We start from the raw sequence: 24,979 nt of genomic DNA, 5'->3' as shown, positions 1-24,979 counted from the left end.
GTTCCTCTGGAAGATAGTCAAAAGCTCCAGAGATGCCAGAGGTCTACTGCAGGGGTTCCACCAGTCCGATACATAGAACAGTGTTCTCTGTCTGTTTTTCCGATTTTGTTGCCTCCTCTATAGGTGCTGTTCCCGCATTGCAAGTATCTTCATTTCACTGCAACCTTGATGCTGTGATGGCCAAGGATGACCATCTTTAAGTAGGGAGGCATGTAAGGGGGTGGCATTGCAATGGACAGCAGAGACACTCTTCCACTTTGAGAGACAGCACCCCCTTGACTGGTACAATGGTACATTCTGTCTCCCCTGCAAAAGACTATGTGTGTTGTTCTGCCAGCACTACAGAAGGGAGGGTCCATTTCCTCTGAGTGTTTGTGTGTGTTTGTGCTGAGCTGAAGATGCTGCAGGAAGCTGGCATGCCTGGATCTGTGAGGAGAAGATGCACAACCTGTGACTAACTGAACTTATGAGATTGTGTAGACTCTTCTGGGGATAACCAAAGGTGGTTGTCCTGTATTATTGTCAGGAGCCACGAAGAAATGTAAGAAAGGAATCCAACATTTTACAGGAACATCTCCAGGATCCTCAAGCAAGTAGAAGACCACGTTTCACAGAGCTTCCAGAAAGACGTGCACACCATCTTACAGGACTGAGACTCCAACGCTACTGTGAGTTTTAACCCCTTGTGTGCACATGTTAGGACCTAGGATAGGTTGCAATAGACAGAGCACGGCAGCCATGCTGCCTGTGTAGCAGAGGCCAGTTAGGCTATAGTTAAAGTAGCATCATATTGCGCTTATTGTGTTGTTTTGCTTGTTGAAAGTATATTGATCTGTGATAGTTGGAGCACCGTGCTATTGGACGGCCCAGCTAAAGAATATCACTCTTGTAAATTGTCTTTTGTCATTGCATACCCCTGTTTACACCTTCCTATCACTGCATTCCTTGCCTGTCAATAAATTAACCCTTTGTTGTTTGCACCTCATCTTGTGTGCCGTATTCTCCCTGCACGGTGGTGGTTTCCCCTGCCATCGCTTCATAGTGACCCGGTCCAGACTGGGTATGTCCCTTTAAGTAACCCTGGACCGTGAGTAGCTTTTGTACACCTCAACTCACCCCTATGTTATCCTTTTACTGTTATATAACTAAATGAATCCATTACTCACTAATCTCATATTCATGATTTATATGATTCTCACAATGTGAAGTCTGACACAAGATTTGAGAGTTATCCTATTGGTCAGTGACCTTGTCACCAAGGTTCAATGGGAGGAGCTACCTCCAGTGTCTGTCTAGACAAGACAGGGTTCTGGAAAGTTCCCTGGAGAGTCTGGTTTAAGATGTGACCCAGAGCAGACCTCATGTGAGTGATCTCCTGACCCCCCTCCAGGCTCCAAGCCTGGAGGTTCATCCTCCTCTTCATCTCAAGACTTACAGCTAGGCCTAATGCCTTGGATCTTCCTCTGACTTCTACAGCCAAGATGGCTGAAGACTTTTAACCTTTTTTTTAACCCTGGATCCCCGCTGTCCAGTTTAATGCATGCTTCTCCAGCATTAGGTCGCACTAAATGTGTACAGAAGAAACTATTGCTCTGTGTGTTGAGGAAATCGAGGGTCCCCCGCCTCAACGCAAATTATTCGTTATTTACTTCAAGTATATTTCTGCACGTACCGTGACCAGCTGAGGAAAGGAATACGGGATTTCAGGTCTGTACATATTGCCATTTATTCCCTCTTCTGCCTTTATGCCACCAAGAGATTTTAAACTCTCTTATAATTACCTGCAAGTTCTGCTCCTAACTAATACAGGTTCTTAAAGCTCCAGAACCTCAATTCTGTGTCAGAATCCAATCCTGAACTGTACTGGCCATGGATTCCCCACTTGAACTGTTACTCCATGTTATTTCTCCCCATTCTGCTGAAGTAAAGCAGCTGTTATCCCCGAGACCTGTTGTCTGTGGTTATTCAATTGGCCGTGGACACTGCGTGAGGGTGGATAACAGTGACCGGAATGGCCACATACCCGGGCTATTACAAATACCTTTTTTCTTCTCTACACGCAAGTGTCATTCTATTGATGTGAATTCAACTGGCAGATGTCCTGATATCGTGTGGAAGTACTAACATAATTTTTAATATTTGATGAATGTTTTTATGATATAGTTTTCTAAATAACCTAAATTTGAAACATTACAAATGCTTGAAATGTAATTAAATATCAATAATAGAATTATTTAAATGTTTTTTAAAGGCAAAAATCTCTAATAGGTACTCTTGTTTAATAATTACAGTTGAAATACTGTAAATAAAAAATACTTTGTTTTGCAGGGTGACAACGGGGCAGCAGGACCCGCTGGACCCAAGGTAAGACTCCATGAGTACCTAAGTAAGTGAACATGTTATCAATCTCTGTCAGATGAGCCATTTCTTAAAATGTTTTGTATAACGATCTAGAATCACCATTTTCTAGACACAAGTAAACATTGGCTTTATCACCATAAAAGTCACCTTCTAGTGATGATTACCATATATCTTTTCTACAAAATAATTTTCCAGTGACTAATAACTACATATATTGATTTTTTGGTTTAGTTTAAAGAATGATACCCATACAGTATAGCGGCTCTCCATACAGTATAATGGACCCCACATGGCCCTCCAAACAGTGTAATGGCCCCTCATTGAGATGCAAACTGTATAATGTTCTTTACATAGGCGTCCAAACTGTATAATGGCCCCCATACAACCCTGCAAATAGTATAATGCTCACCACATAGCCCTTTAAATAGTATAATGACCCCTACCTTAAAAACAGTTCAATTACCCCCTGCATAGCCCTTCAAATAGTATAATGGCCCATCAATACCTTGCAAACTGTATAATGCCCCCACACAGCACACTATATAGTATAATGACCCCCACATAGCCATGTGTTATGATTGAGTCACCTTAGGAGGCAAAAACAGAAATGCTAGCTAAGTCCTGAAAACCAGAGAAGTTGGCAACTATCAGATTGCAGACCCCTGAACCTATCAACACAACTAGCAGTAGCCGTGGGGGGTTCCTACGATGACCTAGACCCCTCGATCACAGCCGGAGAGATACATAGGCCTAAAGAAGGAAAGGGGAAATCTAACTGCCCCAGAGCAGACCCCAAAGCAATAGGCAGCCCCCCACATATAATGACGGTGAAGCAAGATGAAAACACTTACACAGACAGAAAGACAGGCTGAGCAAAGACGGGGCCCAAAAACTACCTAGATAGGAACGGATAGGAAGGCTGCTGTCTGCAATCTGCCAAAACCCTATCAGAGACAAAAGCCAAAAAGCTGATATAAAAATGGCCCTGAAGCAACTAAGCTTCAAAAACTAAATCAGCACTCAGGTACTTTCAGAAGACAGAGCTCACGGAACACTGCACACTCCAGCAGGGAGTGGCAGAATTCAAAAAGCAAGAAAAACAAAAACAAATCTTGTTTGTTTGACTCCACTCAGCCAATCGTCTTCATTAGTCCCAGGTGCCTGATAATCAGGCTCACTACCTTCCTTCACTAGAATAGGGAGTTCACCAGGCCTCAGTGACGGAGGGGAAAATGAACTCACAACAGATCCCCCCTTGAGGAGGGGTCACCGAACCCTCAACAACGCTACCAGGGCGATCAGGGTGAGCCCGGTGAAAGGCACGCACCAATCTTTTGGCATGAATATCAGAGGCAGAGACCCAGGAATTATCCTCCTGACCATAACCCTTCCACTTAACCAAATACTGGAGTCTCCGTCTAGCCAGACGGGAATCCAGAATTTTCTCTACCTCATATTCCAAGTTACCTTCAACCAATACAGGGTCCGGAGGTGCCACCTCAGGCACAACTGGCTCAACAAACCTCTTCAACAAGGACTTATGGAACACATTATGGATCTTAAATGTGACAGGAAGAGCCAAACGAAAAGAGACCGGATTAATAATCTCCAAAATCTTGTAAGGTCCAATAAATCTAGGCTTAAACTTAGGAGAAGCCACCTTCATAGCAATATTTTTTGATGATAACCACACCATATCACCAATCTTAAACTGGGGACCAATGGTCCTATGTCGATTGGAAAACCGCTGGGCCTTTTCCTGGGAGAGAGATAACTTATCCACCACTTGGTCCCAGATCTGGTGCATTCTCTCCACCACAGTGTCAACACCTGGGCAGGCAGAAGGCTCCACCTGCCCTGAAGAAAATCGAGGGTGAAAACCAAAGTTACAAAAAAAAGGTGACATCAAAGTGGCAGAACTAGCTCTATTATTTAAAGCAAATTCGGCCAAGGGCATAAATGAAACCCAATCATCCTGATCAGCGGAAATAAAACATCTCAAATACGACTCCAAGGTCTGGTTTGTTCTCTCTGTCTGCCCATTGGTCTGAGGGTGAAAAGCAGAGGAGAAGGACAACTGAATTCCCAACTTGGAACAGAACGTCCTCCAAAATTTAGACACAAATTGAACTCCTCTGCCCGATACAATGTTCTCAGGAATCCTGTGCAAGCGAACCACCTGTTGCAAAAACAGAGGCACCAACTCAGAGGAGGATGGCAACTTAGGGAGTGGTACAAGATGAACCATCTTAGAGAACCTATCACAAATCACCCAAATAACAGTCATTCTTTGAGAGACCGGCATATCAGAGATGAAATCCATTGAAATATGGGTCCATGGCCTCCTGGGGACCGGCAAAGGCATCAACAACCCACTAGAGCGAGAACAAGATTTAGACCGGGAGCAAGTCCCACAGGACTGCACAAAATTCCTGACATCATGAGACAAGGTGGGCCACCAAAAAGAGCGACTCACCAGATCTCTAGTACCAAAAATACCTGGATGACCAGCCAATGCAGAGCAATGAACTTCAGACATCACTCTCTTCTTCCACTGGTCAGGAACATACAACTTTCCACTGGGGCAACGCTCAGGTTTGTCCTCCTGGAACTCTTGCAGAGCAAGTCTCAAATCGGGCGAGATGGCAGAAAGAACTACCCCTTCGCCTAAGATGGTGGCAGGCTTGGTCACCACAGGAGAATGAGCAAAGAAACTCCTAGAGAGGGCGTCTGCCTTGACATTCTTAGTTCCAGCAAGGAAAGAGACCACAAAATCAAAACGTTTAAAAAACAAGGCCCACCTAGCCTGTCTAGGGTTCAAGCGTTTAGCCGAGTCTAGGTAAATCAAATTTTTGTGGTCAGTGAGGACCACAACTTGATGTTTGGCTCCCTCCAACCAATGTCTCCACTCCTCAAATGCCCATTTCATGGCCAACAGTTCCCGATTCCCCACATCATAGTTACGTTCAGATGAAGAGAACTTACAGGAAAAGAAAGCACAGGGATTCATTTTAGATGTTACCGGATCCTTTTGGGACAACACCGCTCCTGCACCAATCTCAGAAGCATCCACCTCTACCTGGAACGGGAGTGAGACATCAGGTTGCCGCAGAACCGGGGCGGAGGTAAATCTACGCTTCAGCTCCTGAAAGGAAGCAACCGCCTCCGGAGACCAATTCAACACATCCGCACCCTTCCTGGTCAGGTCAGTCAATGGTTTGGCAATACTAGAAAATTTTGCTATAAATTTCCGATAAAAATTAGCAAAACCCAAAAACTTCTGGAGGGCCTTCAAAGAAGTGGGCTGAACCCAATCATAAATGGCCTGTACCTTGGCCGGGTCCATTTCAATAGTTCACGGAGACAAAATAAATCCCAAAAAAGAAATTCTCTGTACTCCAAAAAGGCATTTTGATCCTTTGACATACAGAGAATTCTCTCTCAAGATCCGGAACACAGTCCGAATATGTTCCACATGAGAATCCCAATCCTTGGAGAAGATCAAAATATCATCCAGATAGATAATCAAAAATTTATCGACAAAGTCTCGGAAAATATCGTTCATGAAGCACTGGAAGACAGAAGGGGCATTAGTGAGCCCAAAAGGCATCACCAGGTACTCAAAATGTCCCTCCGGAGTATTAAACGCTGTCTTCCATTCATCCCCCTGCTTAATGCGGATAAGATTATACGCCCCCCTGAGGTCAAGCTTGGTAAACCAGCAAGCACCTCTGACTCTAGAGAATAGATCCGAAATCAGGGGTAACGGATACTGATATTTAATAGTAATTTTATTGAGGGCACGATAATCAATACAAGGCCTTAAAGAACCATCCTTCTTGGCCACAAAAAAAAAACCCGGCACCTAAGGGTGAAGAGGATGGTCTAATATGACCCTTCTCCAACGCCTCCTTAATATAGGACCGCATAGCCTCGTGCTCGGGTACAGATAAATTGAAGAGCCGACCCTTAGGAAATTTACACCCCGGGTTTAGTTCAATTGCACAGTCATAACTCCTATGAGGAGGCAAGGACGCAGACTCATTCTCACTAAATACATCATAGTAGTCCGCCAAATAGTCAGGAACCTCATGCGACTGAGGAGAGGTGGAAAAAACCGGAGCCTCACTAAAGGTACACCGGCAACCCCAACTCACCACAGACACAGACTTCCAATCCAAAACTGGATTATGAATCTGCAACCAGGGAAACCCCAGAACAACGGCATCATGCAGACCATGCAACACCAAAAATCTGCAATTTTCTTGGTGGTCTGGGGCGACCCGCATGACCAACTGGGTCCAAAACTGAGGTTTATTGTTAGCCAGAGGGGTAGCATCAATCCCCCTCAAAGGGATAGGCGTCTGCAGAGGTGTCAACGGAAATCCACAACGTTTAGCAAAATCCAAGTCCATTAGGTTTAGCGCTGCTCCCGAATCCACAAAAGCCTTGGCGGAAAATGTGGACAGGGAACAGTTCAGAGTAATCGCCAAAAGAAACTTAGGCTGAACCCCACCAACAGAAAACGTGTGTGCAAAGCGTTTCTCACGTTTAGGACAAACAGAAAAACATGTGAGGCATCTCCACAGAAAAAACACAGCTTATTACGCCTTCTGAATTCCTGACGTTGCGCCTTAGACAAAACTCTATCACATTGCATAGGTTCGGACGTCTGTTCAACCGGTGGCAACACCTCTCGTGTAATCCTGCGTTCACGTAAACGCCGATCAACCTGAATGGCTAAAGACATAGAATCGTCCAGACCAGAGGGAACAGGAAATCCCACCATAGTATCTTTTACGGCTTCTGACAAACCCTTCCGAAAGAGAGCAGCCAAGGCACTATCATTCCAGGTAGTAAGGACCGCCCACTTTCGGAACTTTTGACTACAATTCTGCAGATTCTCGACCCTGGTTCAATGCTAACAGGGTCTTTTCAGCCTGATCAATAGCATTAGGTTCGTCGTACAGCAACCCCAAGGCTTGAAAAAATGCGTTCACATTAGTCAGAATAGGGTCATCTGGTTTCAAAGAAAACGCCCAATCCTGGGGATCGCCGCGCAGCAAAGAGATGACAATTTTAACCTGCTGCGCGGGGCTCCCTGACGAGTTAGGCTTCAAAGCAAAAAATAATTTACAATTATTTTTGAAACTCAAAAATTTAGATCGATCCCCAAAAAATACATCAGGTGTGGGGATCTTTGGTTCAACAGCATGTGAACGAGAAAGATAGGCGGAAATTCCTCGCACTTCAGCAGCGAGCTGCTCCACACGATCAGACACTTGCTTTAGGCAATAGGCAGCCCCCCACATATAATGACGGTGAAGCAAGATGAAAACACTTAGACAGAAAGACAGGCTGAGCAAAGACGGGGCCCAAAAACTACCTAGATAGGAACGGATAGGAAGGCTGCTGTCTGCAATCTGCCAAAACCCTATCAGAGACAAAAGCCAAAAAGCTGATATAAAAATGGCCCTGAAGCAACTAAGCTTCAAAAACTAAATCAGCACTCAGGTACTTTCAGAAGACAGAGCTCACGGAACACTGCACACTCCAGCAGGGAGTGGCAGAATTCAAAAAGCAAGAAAAACAAAAACAAATCTTAAATGCAAAAAGGCAAAACAGCAAACTTAGCTTTAGGAGTGTTACACCGCTCCGCCATACTCACCCGGCCTCCGCTCCCACGCCGCAGTCGCCCTCCGCTCCCACGCCGCAGCCTCTCTCCACCCGACGGCCGCGGCGGTCACCTGAGACAGACCCGCGACCGATGCCTTCCCTGCATGCTATGCGCATGCGCCATAGGCCGCGGCCGCGCCTCCTTCCTGCTTCTTATGCTCCGGCTGTGCCCTGACCCGGAAGCACATTTGGACCAATGGCTGACCAGACGGGGCCATATCAGGCCGCTTCCCCCTGAGGGAGGCGCCTGATCGTTGTGTTTCCTGACACTCTGGCCTCGCTCCATCGTGCACACTCTGCTCCTGCAGTTCCTGTCTCGGCTGCTCCTCACAGCAGCTTCTCAGTCCTGCTACCCGTGTTCCTGTCGTCCTACTCCAGTCCTGCCTTGTGTTTCTGCCGTCCTACTCCAGTCCTGCCTTCACTGTTCCTGCCGTCCTACTCCAGTCCTGCCTTCACTGTTCCTGCCGTCCTACTCCAGTCCTGCCTTGTGTTCCTGCTGTCCTACTCCAGTCCTGCCTTCACTGTTCCTGCCGTCCTACTCCAGTCCTGCCTTGTGTTCCTGCCGTCCTACTCCAGTCCTGTCTTCAGTGCTCCTGCCGTCCTACTCCAGTCTCAGTCTTACTCCGGTCCATCCTGAGCCGCCCCTCTCGGTACCGGCTACCGTGGTACTCGAACCCCTGGGCCTGCTCCTAACGGTCCCTGTATAGGGGTCGGTTCCACCTGGCAGCTCGCCCGGGGTCCCTCGGTGCCACGGTCCAGAGGGTCCACTCTCGGAGCTCCCGCTCCTGACCACCCACGCTAACAGTACGATCAGGCCATGGACTCCGCCGGTACTACGGCTGCTACCCAGAAAGAGTTGCTATTCCTACGGGAGAATCAGGGGCGCATTATGTCAATCATGAAGTCGATGGACACCCGTTTGTCGGCCTTACAGGTGGCCGATCCTGGAAATGCCACTCAGCTGGCCAGTCTCCAACAGGAGCTGGGCCAGCAGCAAGATACTCAAACCCACATTTTGTCCTACATGGCCTCCTTTGATAGTCGCTTGTCGGCCCTCCAGGCTGCCGCTGCAGTGCCGACTCCTCCCCCTGCATCTGCTGCTCATCCGACGCCCCGCCTCGCCAAGCCGCCTCATTTCACCGGGGATCCCAAGCTCTGTAGGGGGTTCTTAAATCAGTGTAGTCTCCACTTTGAATGGCTGCCGCAGCAATATCCCTCGGACCGGGCCAAAGTGGCCTTCATCATGTCCCATCTGGAGGGAGAGGCCCTTTCTTGGGTAAACCCGCTCTGGGAACGTGACAACCCGGTCGTTTCGAGTCTCCCGGTCTTCCTGGATACGTTTCGTAAGGTTTTCGATGAGCCGGGCCGGTTAGCCTCTCTCACTGAGTCACTCTTTAACTTACACCAGGGCTCTCTCACGGTCGGACAGTACGCTATTCGCTTTCGCACTATTTCCTCTGAGCTCGGCTGGAATAACGCAGCTTTGGTGGGGGCATTCTGGCGCGGTCTTTCTAGTAAAATAAAGGATGAACTCGCTGGTCGAGATACCCCGTCCACCTTAGAGGACCTTATCTCGCTGGCTACCCGCATTGACCTGCGCTTCCTGGAGCGCGCTCGGGAGTCAGTGAGAGACAGACGCTCCTCCAGGTCAGTTCCTCCTTTCACTCAGTCGGCCAGCTCACGTTCAGTCGGATCTTCTTCCCTCTCTTCGGGTGAGTCCATGCAGATAGATCATCTCAGGTTGGCCGAGTTACGTCAGAGAGAGAGACGGGCACAAGGTCTGTGCCTCTATTGCGGTCATTCGTCACACTATATCCGCACCTGTCCTAAGAGACAGGGAAACGACTCCACCTAGGTCAGGTAAGAGAGGCCTTCCTAGGTGATGATGATGATTCCTCTCAACCCCTTACGATTTCTGTGCTTTTGGTTTCAGGAGGGAGGCGTGGTTCCGAGGTGGCCTACGTGGATTCGGGCTCAGCGGGTAACTTCATTCGGCCGGAAGAGGTAGACAAATACCAAATTCCTGTAGTCACTCTATCTAACCCAATTCAGATTGCCACCGTGGATGGCAAACCGCTACAGGTGACCGTCACCTTGGTCACTGAAGAGGTGGAATTGCAAATCGGAGCCTTACATCGAGAGAAGATAGCCTTTTACGTTTTACCTAAGCTCTCTCATGCCATTCTACTCGGTCTTCCATGGTTAAGGACTCATCAGCCTGTTCTCGACTGGTCTTCTGGGGAGATACTCCGCTGGGGGCACCCGTGCCAAGCTCGCTGTCTGACTCCTGTCCGCCTGGCGGCCGCTCCACGGTCACCTCCAGACCTCCCGGGTCTTCCTCCAGCTTACAGCTCCTACGCCGATGTTTTTGATAAGAAGGAAGCAGAGGTCCTCCCTCCACACCGGCCGTTTGACTGCCCAATTGAACTTGTTTCTGGTTCAACCCCCCCAAGGGGCAGAATCTACCCTCTGTCTCCCGTGGAGACCACCGCCATGTCCGAGTACGTCCGAGAGAACCTCGCCAAAGGCTTTATACGGAAATCCTCTTCGCCCGCGGGAGCCGGGTTCTTCTTCGTCAAAAAGAAGGACGGGACTCTACGGCCATGCATTGACTATAGGGGCTTGAATGAGATTACCATCAAGAACAGGTACCCTCTTCCACTCATTCCGGAACTGTTTGACCGTCTCAGAGGGGCTCGGGTCTTTACCAAGCTGGACCTCAGAGGAGCCTACAATCTGGTCCGTATCCGTGCAGGTGACGAGTGGAAGACCGCTTTCAACACTCGAGATGGCCATTACGAGTACCTGGTCATGCCCTTCGGTCTTTGCAATGCTCCTGCAGTCTTTCAAGATTTCGTCAACGAGATCTTCCGGGGTCTCTTGTACTCCTGTGTGGTCGTGTACTTAGACGACATCCTCGTCTTCTCGCCGGACCTCTCGTCCCACAGAAAGAGTGTCCGCCTGGTGCTTCAGCGTCTTCGGGAGAACCGTCTGTATGCAAAGATCGAGAAATGTCTCTTCGAACAGACCTCTCTGCCATTTCTGGGATACATTATCTCCGACGCTGGTCTAAGGATGGATCCCGAGAAGTTGTCTGCCATCCTCAAATGGCCTCGCCCCGTCGGATTAAAGGCGATACAACGATTCCTCGGGTTCGCCAACTATTACCGGCAATTTGTCTCCCACTTCTCCGCGATCACAAGACCCATTTCTGTGCTCACCCGTAAAGGGTCTACTTCCAAGGATTGGTCTCCTGAGGCAGAGGAGGCCTTTCTGTCCCTAAAACGGGCTTTCTCCACGGCTCCGGTCCTGCATCGCCCTGAGAGCGATCGACCTTTTGTACTCGAGGTGGACGCTTCCTCGACTGGTGCCGGGGCGGTGCTGTCCCAGAGAACCGCCTCCGGTCGCCTGCACCCTTGTGGCTTCTTCTTGAAGGCCTTTTCTCCATCCGAGTGTAACTACTCGATCGGTGACCGGGAACTTTTGGCCATCAAGTTGGCCTTGGAGGAATGGCGCCACCTCCTGGAAGGAGCTGTCCATCCTTTTGTCATCTTCTCGGACCACAAGAATCTGGCCTATCTCCAGTCTGCCCAGAGACTAAACCCTCGCCAGGCCAGATGGTCTTTATTTTTTGCCCGATTTGATTTCGAGCTCCGATTCCGTCCCGGCAGCAAGAATTCCAAAGCCGACGCCCTGTCCAGGGTCTTCCAACCACACGAATCCACGGAGGAACCGTCACATATCATTGATCCCACTAGGATCATCACCGTGGCTCCAGTGAACTGGCTTACTCCTCCGCCTGGCAAGACGCTTGTGCCAGAGAATCTCAAGCAAAAGGTTCTTCTATGGGGGCACTCCTCCAAACTGGCCGGCCATGCCGGAACTAAGAAGACCCTTGATCTTATCAAACGTCACTACTGGTGGCCCTCACTTCGCCAAGATGTACTCGATTTTGTGGCTTCTTGTCCATCCTGTGCAAAGAACAAGGTACCACGGAGATCTCCGTCTGGCTTGTTGCTTCCGTTGCCTGTCCCTACGGTTCCTTGGGAGAACATCGCCATGGATTTCATCACCGACCTACCCTGCTCTGCGGGCTGCTCAGTCATTCTGGTGGTGGTGGATCGTTTTTCCAAGATGGCTCACTTCATCCCTCTGCCCGGTCTTCCCTCAGCGCCGGAGCTGGCCGAGATCTTCATTCATCAAGTCTTCAGGCTTCATGGACTACCTCGACGCATTGTGTCTGACCGAGGGGTTCAGTTTACCTCCAAGTTCTGGCGTTCGCTTTGTAAGCTTATGAACGTTTCCCTCGACTTCTCCTCGGCCTACCATCCACAGTCCAACGGACAAGTAGAGCGTACCAACCAGACGCTTACGGGATACTTACGCCACTTCTCTAACGCCCACCAGAACGATTGGGTCAGCTTACTCCCCTGGGCAGAGTTCGCTTATAACAACCATGCTGGTGAGTCTTCGGCCAAGTCTCCGTTTTTCATTGTTTTTGGCAGACATCCTGGTGTCCCTCTTCCGATAACCCCTGCCTCTGAGGTACCCGCGGCCAATGCCTTGTCCTCGGAATTTTCTAAGATTTGGGCTGAGACCAACACATCACTCAAGAGATCCGCTGATCAGATGAAGAACTATGCAGACAAAAAGAGGTTGGATTCTCCTCCGTATCGTGTTGGCGACAAGGTCTGGCTCTCCTCCAAATTCGTCCGACTAAAACTGCCCTCCTACAAGTTGGGTCCACGCTACATCGGTCCGTTTGAAATTCTGGGACGTATTAACGAAGTTGCCTACAAATTGAGGTTGCCTGCTTCGCTCCGGATCCCGAACACCTTTCACGTCTCTCTCCTGAAGCCTGTGGTGCTGAATCGTTTCCATTCCTCGCTTGATCTTGGTCCTCAGCCGGTGGGTGCCGACGACGTTTTTGAAGTGCAGGACATCCTCGCTGTGAAAAGGGTTAGAGGTAGGACTTTCTTTCTCGTTGATTGGAAGGGCTTTGGTCCTGAGGAGAGATCCTGGGAGCCTCGGGAGAATATTAATGCTCCCCGTATCCTCAAGAGGTTTCTTGTTAATCTCCGGGGGGGGCGGCTTAGGGGAGGGGGTACTGTTACACCGCTCCGCCATACTCACCCGGCCTCCGCTCCCACGCCGCAGTCGCCCTCCGCTCCCACGCCGCAGCCTCTCTCCACCCGACGGCCGCGGCGGTCACCTGAGACAGACCCGCGACCGATGCCTTCCCTGCGTGCTATGCGCATGCGCCATAGGCCGCGGCCGCGCCTCCTTCCTGCTTCTTATGCTCCGGCTGTGCCCTGACCCGGAAGCACATTTGGACCAATGGCTGACCAGACGGGGCCATATCAGGCCGCTTCCCCCTGAGGGAGGCGCCTGATCGTTGTGTTTCCTGACACTCTGGCCTCACTCCATCGTGCACACTCTGCTCCTGCAGTTCCTGTCTCGGCTGCTCCTCACAGCAGCTTCTCAGTCCTGCTACCCGTGTTCCTGTCGTCCTACTCCAGTCCTGCCTTGTGTTTCTGCCGTCCTACTCCAGTCCTGCCTTCACTGTTCCTGCCGTCCTACTCCAGTCCTGCCTTCACTGTTCCTGCCGTCCTACTCCAGTCCTGCCTTGTGTTCCTGCCGTCCTACTCCAGTCCTGCCTTCACTGTTCCTGCCGTCCTACTCCAGTCCTGCCTTGTGTTCCTGCCGTCCTACTCCAGTCCTGTCTTCAGTGCTCCTGCCGTCCTACTCCAGTCTCAGTCTTACTCCGGTCCATCCTGAGCCGCCCCTCTCGGTACCGGCTACCGTGGTACTCGAACCCCTGGGCCTGCTCCTAACGGTCCCTGTATAGGGGTCGGTTCCACCTGGCAGCTCGCCCGGGGTCCCTCGGTGCCACGGTCCAGAGGGTCTACTCTCGGAGCTCCCGCTCCTGACCACCCACGCTAACAAGGAGAGCAGGAATCAGACTGGTGTCCAAGAGTCCACAGAGAAATCACCCGCAGGGCAGAAAGGGCGTAGGCTGCCTTAAATCCAGTCAGTGACTCCACTCAGCCAATCGTCTTCATTAGTCCCAGGTGACTGATAATCAGGCTCACTACCTTCCTTCACTAGAATAGGGAGTTCACCAGGCCTCCGTGACGGAGGGGAAAATGAACTCACAACAGCCATGCAAGCAGTAAAACTTCCCCCACATAGCCCTTCAAACTCTCTATAATGACCCCCACATAGTCCTGCAAACTTTATAAGTGCTCCAAACAGCATAACAGCCCTCATTGATTTAAACAAAAAGGGTTCTGACAAACCCTGACAGCGGCATCTAACTCATGCTTCCCCGCAAGCGTGCCAGAAATCCGACCCATTGGTGACCCCCGTCACGTGATCGCGGGTCACCAATGTGTTGGCATGACAACCAGAGGTCTCCAGCAGACCTCTATGGTTGTCACTGCCGGGTTGCTACAGTATGAGTGCCGCCCGGTGGTCGCCGCTGATAGCAAGTGAGCAATTCTGCTACATACAGGCATACATACATTAAAAACTAAAAAAATATATAAAAGTTCAAATCATCCCCCTTTTGACCCATTCAAAATAAAACAATAAAAAAATTCAAACATACATATATTTGGTATCGCCGCGTTCTGAATCAGCCGATTTATCAATGAAAAAAAGAATTAACCCCAATCGCTAAACTGTGTAATGAGGAAAAAAGTCAAACCGCCAGAATTACATTTTTTTGGTCGCCGCAACATTGCATTAAAATGCAATAACAGGCGATCAAAAGATCGTATCTACACCAAAATGGTATGAATAAAAAACATCAGCTCGGCACGCAAAAACTAAGCCCTCACCCAACCAGATATCATGAAAAATGGAGACGCTACGGGTATCGGAAAAAGACGCAATTTTTTTTTTTTAACAAACTCAGGAATTTTTTTTCACCATTTAAATAAAAAAGAACCTATACATGTTTGATGTCTATGAACTCGTAATGACCTGGAGAATCATAATTTCAGGTCAGTTTTAGCATTTAGTGGACATGGTAAAAAAAAAAACAAAAAACAACTGTGGTATTGCATTTTTTTTGCAATTTCACCTCACTTGGAATTTTTTTCCCGTACATTGTAAAACCAATGATGTTGTTCAAAAGTACAACTTGGCCCCCAAAAACTAGCCCTCACATGGCCATTTTGACCAAAAAATAAAAAAGTTATGGCTCTGGGAGAAGGGGAGGGGAGCAAAAAATGAAAATATTAAGCCAAAAATACCTCTTGTCGTTAAGGGGTTAACCACAAAAATCTGTGTTTAAGGACTCATTCAGATGAAGGTATTGTGTTACACATATAATAAAATCCAGTATGCACTACTCTGTTCCATATACCGAATGAGACCCAGACTCACTCATTCAAGTCTATAGATGCACAAAAATAATCAGATCCCATACTGAACATCAGCATTGCATCGCATCGATTTTTACTGATTTAATGTAATTATTAACATCAAAAACGGAATTTAATCTTGCACATTTTATTGAAACTAGATGTATAGCATGGCTAGCAGACAGGTTTTTGGGTGGAAACTATCTGATCCTGGCCTAACGTACGTATTTTGTCTGCTGTGGATTTCACTCGTCACAGGCACATGATTAAAAGGGAATCTGTCACCCCTTTTTGAGATATCATATAATGATATCATTCAATTGTGTGTCACATAAGGACTCTCTTAGTACTTTTGCTTCCCCCTGACCCCGCACCTTTCATGCATAAATACCTTTTATATATTGGTTCTGATGTACGTACACTGCCGCTGTCCGGTCAGATGGGCAGGGCTTATTCACCTGCTCCCCCCCTCCCTGTCTTGCCCTACACAAGAAGAAATGCATAGAGCAAGACCGTGAGGGGGGGAGCAGGAGAATAAGCCCCGCCCATCGGACCGGACTGCAGCAGTTTACATACATCTGAACCAATATAAGAAAGGTATTTATGCATCAAAGGTGCGGGGTCAGGGGGAAGCAAAAGTACTAAGAGAATCCTTATGTGACACACAATTGAATGATATCATTATATGATATCTCAAAAAAGGGGTGACAGATTCCCTTTAACTCTATAGTGATATTTCAAGACATGAACAGTGGATTTAAAATATGATGCATGCCAGTTTCCACACAGATTTAGAATGTGTGTGGATGAGATTTGGTAACATTTTTCCCCCACAAATCCAGTCAAAAAAATCTGCACCAGATTTTCTGCAAGTATAATGATCATATACGGTAAGCAAATTTACAACATGTGCCTACTGTACATATACTATATACATGATATCCTATACTTTTAACAGAAACCATGCACACTCATAATACTACTGATAGAAAGGAGGGAGAAAATTATCTAAATAATTGAAAGAGGAGGTGTGGATTTGTGAGACAGGCTTCCTGAAAGGCAGACCGAGATGCCTAAATTGCAGGCAGAGCATCCTTATCGTTCTCAGTGTGCAGGAAAAGGATGCTAACTAGTGATGAGTGAGCATGCTCACAACTACTCGGTATTCACCCGAGTATCACAGTGCTCGGTGTACTCAGCGAGCGCCGAGTATTTTCAGGATTACTCTGCGGGTACTCGGGTCTCCACCCAGCATTTTTTAAACACTTTAGAGACTCAATCACGGTGCAGGGATTGTCTGCCAGGCCATGAAATGCCGCAGCCATCTTTGATGTGGTCGTGCAGTGATTGGCTGGCCATACAGCATCATCAGGGGTATAAGAGACCTTGCACCGCCCTGCTCGGCACAGCGTCTTTTGTGCCAGTCGCAAAATCGGACAGCGATGGATCCGTCGCTGTCCGATTTTTGCTAGAATGGAAGCCTATGGATGCAGGATCCGTCGCTGTCCGACAAATGATGGAATTCGTAGCCGGACAGTGACAGATCCTGCGCCCATAGTGGAGGTCTATGCAGGGCTGTGTGGGGCCTGTGCTGGCTGTGGGGGCCTGTGCTGGGCCTGGGTGGGCATCGTCCGATGGGACTACTTGTCCCATCCGGCTATGCCCGCTACAGTGACAGCATTATGGATGATGGGAAAGTAGTATTTCCATCATCCGGCTAATGTGGAGAATGTGAAAAAAAAAACATACAGAACATACAACTTATAACATACAGTACATACACATAACATACAACACATAACATAGAGTACATACTCACCGCACACACCTAATTCCCTGAAGCCATTGATCACCTGTAAAAAAATTAAAATAATACAGCAACCTATACTCAACTTTCTGCCATAATCCCATTAATAATGAGGGTCCCACGTCGATCTCCCATGGAGAGCAGCCGCATCAGCTGATGCGAACACTCTCCAGGGGCTCCAGCGATACAGTGACGGAGATGACACTCCGCACTGTATCACTCCGCTGGGAGGTCACAGGAGTTCACCTGTGACTTACGGCAGCACTACAGCATGAGAATTTTCTCACGCAGCAGTGCTGCCATAAAGGAACTGCAATGACACACTGTGGGAGGTTATCTCCGGTCAGTGTGTCATTGGAAGCCCTGTAGGCCGGCCGCACAGCAAATTGTGCACGGCCACGCCCTCTCATCCCCCAACTCCCTACACATTGACCCAAATACAGAGATGCTCCTGCCCCTAATGAGGCTGGAGTACTTACTTTGAAAATCCATGTCAGAATGGTGGCATAATCCTGATATCAGGATGATAGAACAACTAGAGTTGGATTCATAACATGATACTTAAAAGATCAGACAGGAAAACCTTCAGAAAAGATTATATGGCCATTTTGACATTGATTTGCAAAGCAAGTACACCAGCATTAACAAGTCTAAGAGATCGGTTTAGTAATATATACTGCTTGTATTGTGAAATTTGATGACAGATTTCATTTTAGGAGGGTAAACTGCAGCTGCTTCTGTCCCTCAATAGTTGCATAAGTAACAGTTACAATGTCTATTCCTACACAGGGAGAAGTTGGCCCTCAAGGTTCACTTGGAGCAAATGGGATGCAAGGAAAAGAGGGAAATCCTGGAAATAGAGGACCTCCAGGACCTCCTGGGCCTCCAGGTCCACCTGGTCCTGCGTATGGATTTGGATTTGAGGTGAGATGATTCTGCAGAAGCAAAAAAAATATTTTTCGCCTTATCTCCTCAGAGCTTGGGTCCCCTTCCCTCTTGCACCTCAAGTTCCCTTTCCACCATTGAAACTGCCACAGAAGAGGAAGTTACCAGGCTCCTTGCTTCTTCTTGCCCTTCAACCTGAACCGGTGACCCTATTCCCTCAAATTTCCTTCAATTTTTCTCTTGTCACTACCCACCTAACTTGAATATTTAACCTCTCTCTTTCTTTTGGTATGTTTACCTCCTCATATAAATATGCCGTCAAAACCTCCTTTTAAAAATACATCCCTAGATGAGAACTATTCTGCCATCTGAAAACGTGTGTCCAATCTCCTTCCTCTTTGTGACGGACACACAGATTGTGTCCAGGGAATGAAAGCTAGGGAGAGTGAATGGGGAGACAGCAGTAACTAATAGAAGTGTATGGCTGCTGCTGAGAGGAAGCTGCACTAAACAGGACCTGAGACACATGATCACAGGGGGAGTGGCCTAAAAAGGAGCTAAGCTCTGTGTAAGGGAGATAGAGAGTGGTCAGACAAGCCAGATCATACACTGGACAAGCACACAGGAATAAACGGTATACACAGGTATAGCAAGGTCAGCTGCTCAGCCGAGGACAGAACTATCACTGACCAAACCCCCACAGAAGAGTGGGTTAATATAGCCCTCCCCAAAACCAAAAGTAGGCAAGCAAGGTTAACTCCCTAAAGCCCAGGACGGGGACCCGAATTCCCGTCCAAAGCCATGACAGTACCCCCCTCTCAATGGGGGGGGGGCACCGGACCCCCAGGTTTCTCAGGATGTCTGATATGAAATGCTTGCACCAACCGATCAGCATGAACAGAACGAGCCAGCACCCATGACCGATCCTCCAAACCATACCCCTTCCAATGAATGAGGTACTGCAAAGTACCACGCACCCTCCGAGAATCCACAATGTGTCCCACCTCATACTCCATGTGGTCATCAACAAGTAACGGGGGAGCAGCAGACAAAGACCCCTCATCTACAGTTTCCAAAGGCTTCAAAAGAGATTTGTGAAACACATTGAAAATCTTAAAGGAGTCTGGGAGGTGCAACCTAAAGGCAACTGGATTAACAATCTCAATAATTTCATATGGGGTAATGAACTTAGGACCCAGCTTAGCAGAGGGAACCTTAAGTTTAATGTTATGAGTGGGCAACCACACCTTCTGCCCAACCTGGAAAGTAGGACCAGACACTCGCTTCTTATCTGCAAAAAATTTGTACTTCTTCTGTGCCTTGGTAATGTTTTGTCGAACCTCAGTCCACAACTCCTTTAGACTTGTGCAGCCCCCTCAGCCCCAGGACAACCAGAGTCCAAACGAGAGAACTACCCAAAATGTGGATTCAACCCATAATTGGCAAGAAAGGGGGACATGCCAGTGGCTTGCTAACACGATTATTAAAAGCGAACTCAGTTAAAGGCAAAGCGTTGCGTCAATCCTCTTGTCGAGTGGGGGATAGACATCGTAAAATTTGTTCCAGAGAGTGAATCGTACGTTCAGTCTAGCCATTTGACTCCGGATGATATGCAGAGGAATAAGACAAACACCCAACTTTTTACAAAACACCCTCCAAAACTTAGCGACAAATTGGACACCTCTGTCAGACACCGCATTCAACGGCAGGCCATGCAAACGCACCACATGTTGCACGAAAACCTGGACAAGGTCTCTGCGGAAGGTAGCGCAGATAAAGGTACAAAATGGTCTTGCTTAGAGAATCTGTCCACAACCACCCACACAACAGTATTACCCCTGGAAGGAGGGAGATTGATGATAAAATCCATGGACAGATGAGTCCATGGTCTATCAAGAATTGGCAAAGGCACCAATTCCCCAGCCGGCCACTATGAGGACTCTTAGTACGAGCACGCAGACACAAACTTTCTGACATCAGCAATCAGTGAGAGCCACCAAAAGACCCTAGCCATCGCCCCACAAGTGGCAGAGATCCCAGGATGCCCACTCAAAACAGACTCATGGAACTCCCGAAGGAGCCTTAAACGAAATTGTTCAGGAACAAACAATTTGCCAACTGGTTTAAACCTAGGAGCAAGAGATTGGGCCTCCATGATCTCCTACTCCAATTCAGATGAGATATCAGCCACAACCACCCCAGGTTGAAGAATTGAGGATGGAGGCTCGGGAGGGGACACAGGGTCAAAACGTTGGGACATTGCATCGGCCTTAACGTTTTTTGAACCAGGACGAAATGTAATGGAAAACTGAAACCGAGAAAAAAGTGACCACTGGGCCTGCGTAGGAGTCAATCTTTTGGCAGACTCGATGTAGGCTAAATTTTTATGATCAGTAATTACAGTGATGGGATAAGCCGCACCCTCCAAAAAATGCCCACATCATCATTTCTCTCGGCTGGAGAGAACTTCTTCGAAAAGAAGACGCATGGTTTAAGATTGGTAAGGGTGGTGGGACCCTGTGACAAGACTGCCCCCACCTCAGAAGCGTCGACCTCCACGATAAAAGGTCTGGATGGATCCGGTTGCATCAGCACTGGGGCGGACATAAAACACTTTTTTAAGGTCAAAAAGATTCCACAGCAGACGTTGAACAATTTTTTACATCTGCACCCTTAAGTGTAAGATCAGTTAGGGGTTTAACCACCTGTGAAAATCCCTTGATGAATTTCAGGTAATAATTTGTGAACCCCAGAAAGCGCCGTAACACCTTCAAGTCTCAAGGCTGAATCCAATCGATGATAGCCTGGACTTTATGGGGTCCATGCAAAAACCCTCCTTAAATACAATAAACCCCAAAAATGACAATTCCTGCACAAAAAATGAACATTTTTCCAACTTAGCAAAAAGTTGATCCTCTCTAAGTCTCTGGAGAACAGTACGCAAATGTCCCACATGAGCTTGATTGTCTAAGAAATAAATCAAAATGTCATCTAGCTATATAACTACAAAGAGACCAATGAGGTCTGAAAACACAAAATTTATAAAATTTTGAAAGACAGCTGGAGCATTTGTCAGCCCAAAAGACATAACCAGATTTTCAAAAAGACCCTCGGCCGTCTTCTATTCGTCTTTCTCTCATACCCTAATCAGGTTATAGGCTCCCTGTAAATCTAATTTAGAAAACCATTTAGCTCCGGACAACTGGTTACACAAATCGGGAATAAGTGGGAGCGGATACGTGTTTCTCACCGTGATCTTATTGAGTTCCCGAAAGTCGAGGCAAGGGCGCAAACCACCATCTTTCTTTTTAACAAGGAAAAACCCGGCTGCCACAGGAGAAACAGAAGGACGAATATGCCCCTTACGTAGGCTCTCAGCAATATATTCCTTCATGGCAACCCGTTCAGGGTCTGAAAGGTTAAACAACTGGGCCTTGGGCAATTTAGCACCCGGAATCAAATCAATGGCGCAATCAAAAGGACGATGTGGTGGTAAAACCTCAGTCTTGCTTTCGGAGAACACGTCTTCAAAATCCTTTAGGTACTCCAGAATACCCTTCGGAATGACAGACAAAATAGACACAGAATTATAACATTGGTTAACACAATTTGACCCTCATTGGACAATTTCTCTGGTCTCCCAATTAATTACAGGATTATGACGTTGTAACCAGGGAAAATCCAGAACCAACCCCGCAGGTATTTTGTCCAAAACATAGGAAGTAATATGTTCCATTTGAGAAGAGCCCACCTTAAGCAAGAACATTTCTGAGACATTGGTGATTCTCCACTTGATGAGGGGAGTGGAGTCAATGGCCACAACTTTTAGTGGCATTTCGAGCCTAACTGTCCCTATCTTACAAAGTGTAACCAAGTTAGAGTCAATCAAATTAATGGTAGAACCTATCAGGATCCTGACAGCGCCGGCGTACAGCCTCCGCTGAGCAGGGACTCACCCGCACTGTAGGGACCCCTGGTGACAAGAACAGCCAGAAAGTACAGATGCACAGGACCTGAATGCTGAAGTTTAGCAAGCTGGCACAGGACCTATGGTCATGTGACTGCAAGGGGGCGGGGCTTAGCATCCTGCTTTCAGAGAAGGTAGAAAACTCAGAGTCGGGCAAACAAGGTACAGGAGGGATAAACAGACGGGAGGTCAGACAAAGCCAAAGGTCATACACAAGAGGGCGGTGCGGTACCAAAGAGACGAGCAGAGAGCAGTCAAGTCACAAGCAGAGAGTCATACACGTGAGAGCGGTGCGGTACAAGAGGGGCAGGCAGAACTCGTAACAGGGACAGAACCTGATCACAACCAAACAAGCAACAAGTTATCAGGCACAAGGCACACGTATACAAGAGGTCAACTAACTCAGCAGAGGGCAGGAGTGTAACTGACACCGGACCTAGGTCCAGTGAACATTAAATAGCCGCCCTCTGCCAAAGAGAGGCAGAACAATTAACCCCCAGTCTGACCAGGACGGGCCAAAGCGAAACCCCATCCTGGATCATGACAGTACCCTCCTTTCAATGGGGGGCCACCGGACCCCCAGGTCTCTCAGGGTACTTGGCGTGAAAGGCTCAGACCAACCGATCCGCATGAACCCATCGAGCAGGAACCCACGAGCGTTCCTCAGGACCGTAGCCTTTCCAATGTTCCAGATATTGAAGGGCAGGACGGACCAACCTGGAGTTGACAATTCGTTCCACCTTGTACTCCGACTGCCCGTCTACCAAAACCGGTGGCGGGAAAGCCGATGATCCCTCCCCACCAGACCTCACAGGTTTCAAAAGGGTCTTATGGAAAACATTTGGGATCCGCAGAGATGACGGGAGACGCAACCGAAAAGCCACCGGGTTAACTGCTTCGGTAATTTCATAGGGACCTATAAACTTGGGTCCAAGCTTAGCAGAGGGGACCTTGAGCCTTATATTTTTGGTGGACAACCATACCATATCCCCAATCTGAAACACCGGTCCCGTGGATCATTTTTTGTGCGCAAAAAATTTAAATTTGTCCTGGGCCTTCGTAATGTTACTCTGGACCTCCCGCCATACCTCCCCCAACCGCTGGATCGTCTCATCCGCCCCAGGACACCCAGAATTCAAACGGGAAAATTCTCCAAAATGAGGATGAAACCCATAATTGCAGAAAAAGGGAGATGTACCCGTAGACTGGTTAATGCGGTTGTTAAATGCAAACTCTGCCAAGGGTAACACAGAACACCAATCATCCTGTCGGGCTGAGGTCAAGCAACGCAGAATTTGCTCTAGAGACTGATTGGTCCGCTCGGTCTGCCCATTAGTCTCTGGATGGTGAGCGGATGAAAAGGACAGACCAATACCTAACCTCTTACAAAAAGCTCTCCAAAATCTGGAAACAAATTGCACTCCCCTATCAGACACCACATTCAAGGGTACCCCATGCAATCGCACCACATGCTCAACAAACAATCTGGACAATGTTTCCGCATTAGGTAGAGCTGCCAAAGGTACAAAATGTGCCTGCTTACTAAACCTGTCCACCACAACCCAGACAACGGTATTCCCTTGGAGGGGGGAAGGTTGGTGATGAAATCCGTGGACAGATGAGTCCATGGTCTCTCAGGAATTGGTAGTGATACCAATTCCCCGGCCGGCCGGTTATGGGGGTTTTTTGCACGGGCACAAACATCACATGCAGACACATAATCCCCAACATCAGAGGCTAAAGAAGACCACCAGAATACTCTAGCAATGGTCTTTCGGGTGGCCGAGATCCCTGGATGTCCACCCAGAACTGAGTCATGGATCTCCCGGAGGACCTTGAGACGAAACTGAGCTGGCACAAAAAGTTTATCCGCCGGCTTAGCCGGAGGTGCAAGAGACTGGGCTTCCCGAATCTCCCGTTCCAACATATTAAAAATGCCTGCCACCACCACCCCAGGCTGAAGAATGGAGGATGGAGGTTCCGGGGGGACACCGGATCTAGACTGCGTGACAAGGCATCCGCTCTGACATTTTTGGATCCTGGCCGAAAAGTGATCGAGAAGTTCAATCGGGAAAAAAAAGTGACTATCTAGCCTGTCTGGGAGTCAACCTTTTAGCTGACTCAATGTAAGCTAGGTTTTTGTGGTCCGTAATTACGGCTATAGGATGGACAGCCCCCTCTAAAAAATGCCTCCATTCTTCAAAGGCCAACTTTACGGTCAGAAGTTCTCGATTCCCCACATCATAGTTTCTCTCCGCAGGGGAGAATTTCTTTGAAAAAAAAGCGCAAGGTCTTAAATTGGTCAAAGTGGCGGGTCCCTGCGACAATACCGCCCCCACCCTCCTCTGAGGCATCTACCTCAACAATAAATGGTTCAGACGGGTCCGGTTGAATAAGAAACGGGGCAGCAATGAAACATTTTTTCAAAAACTGAAATGCCGCTACCGCTGCGGTTGACCAATTCTTGATATCGGCCCCCTTTCGAGTCATGTCTGTGAAGGGTTTAACCACCTGTGAGAACCCCTTTATAAATTTACGATAGTAATTGGCGAATCCTAGGAAACGCTGCAGAGCCTTCAAATCACAAGGTTGAACCTACTCAACAATGGCCTGCACCTTATTAGGATCCATGTGATACCCTTCAGCAGACACGATGAACCCCAGAAAAGACAGTTCCTGAACAAAAAATAAACATTTTTCTAGTTTAGCAAAGAGACAGTTCTCCCGGAGCCCTTGGAGAACTGCCCGAACATGACCAAAGTGAGCCCGTTTATCAGAAGAGTAGATCAATATGTCATCCAAATATACCACCAAAAAACGTCCAATAAAATCAGAGAACACATGATTTATGAAATTTTGGAAGACCGCTGGAGCATTGGTCAGGCCGAAAGGCATGACCAAATTTTCAAACAA

The 24,979-nt window shown here is 48.0% G+C and overlaps 1 protein-coding gene across 4 annotated transcripts in view; it reads left to right on the top strand.

The window, feature by feature from the left end:
- The window catches only part of COL15A1 (collagen type XV alpha 1 chain), a 1,161,047-nt gene that overhangs the window by 589,034 nt on the left and 547,034 nt on the right, over positions 1-24,979 (top strand). For all 4 annotated transcript variants that reach the window (XM_073587711.1, XM_073587710.1, XM_073587708.1 and 1 more), the window contains 2 exons: positions 2,329-2,364; positions 18,004-18,138. In XM_073587711.1, coding sequence (XP_073443812.1) covers positions 2,329-2,364; positions 18,004-18,138 — 171 coding nt within the window. The remainder of the gene's footprint in view (positions 1-2,328; positions 2,365-18,003; positions 18,139-24,979) is intronic.

This window comes from Dendrobates tinctorius, unplaced genomic scaffold (assembly GCF_039654945.1).
Source record: "Dendrobates tinctorius isolate UK_male_01 unplaced genomic scaffold, ASM3965494v1 ptg000102l, whole genome shotgun sequence".
In the NCBI taxonomy this organism is placed as follows: domain Eukaryota; kingdom Metazoa; phylum Chordata; class Amphibia; order Anura; family Dendrobatidae; genus Dendrobates; species Dendrobates tinctorius.
Note: the sequence above shows the minus strand (reverse complement) of the source record. Positions and strands in the feature narration are given on the sequence as shown.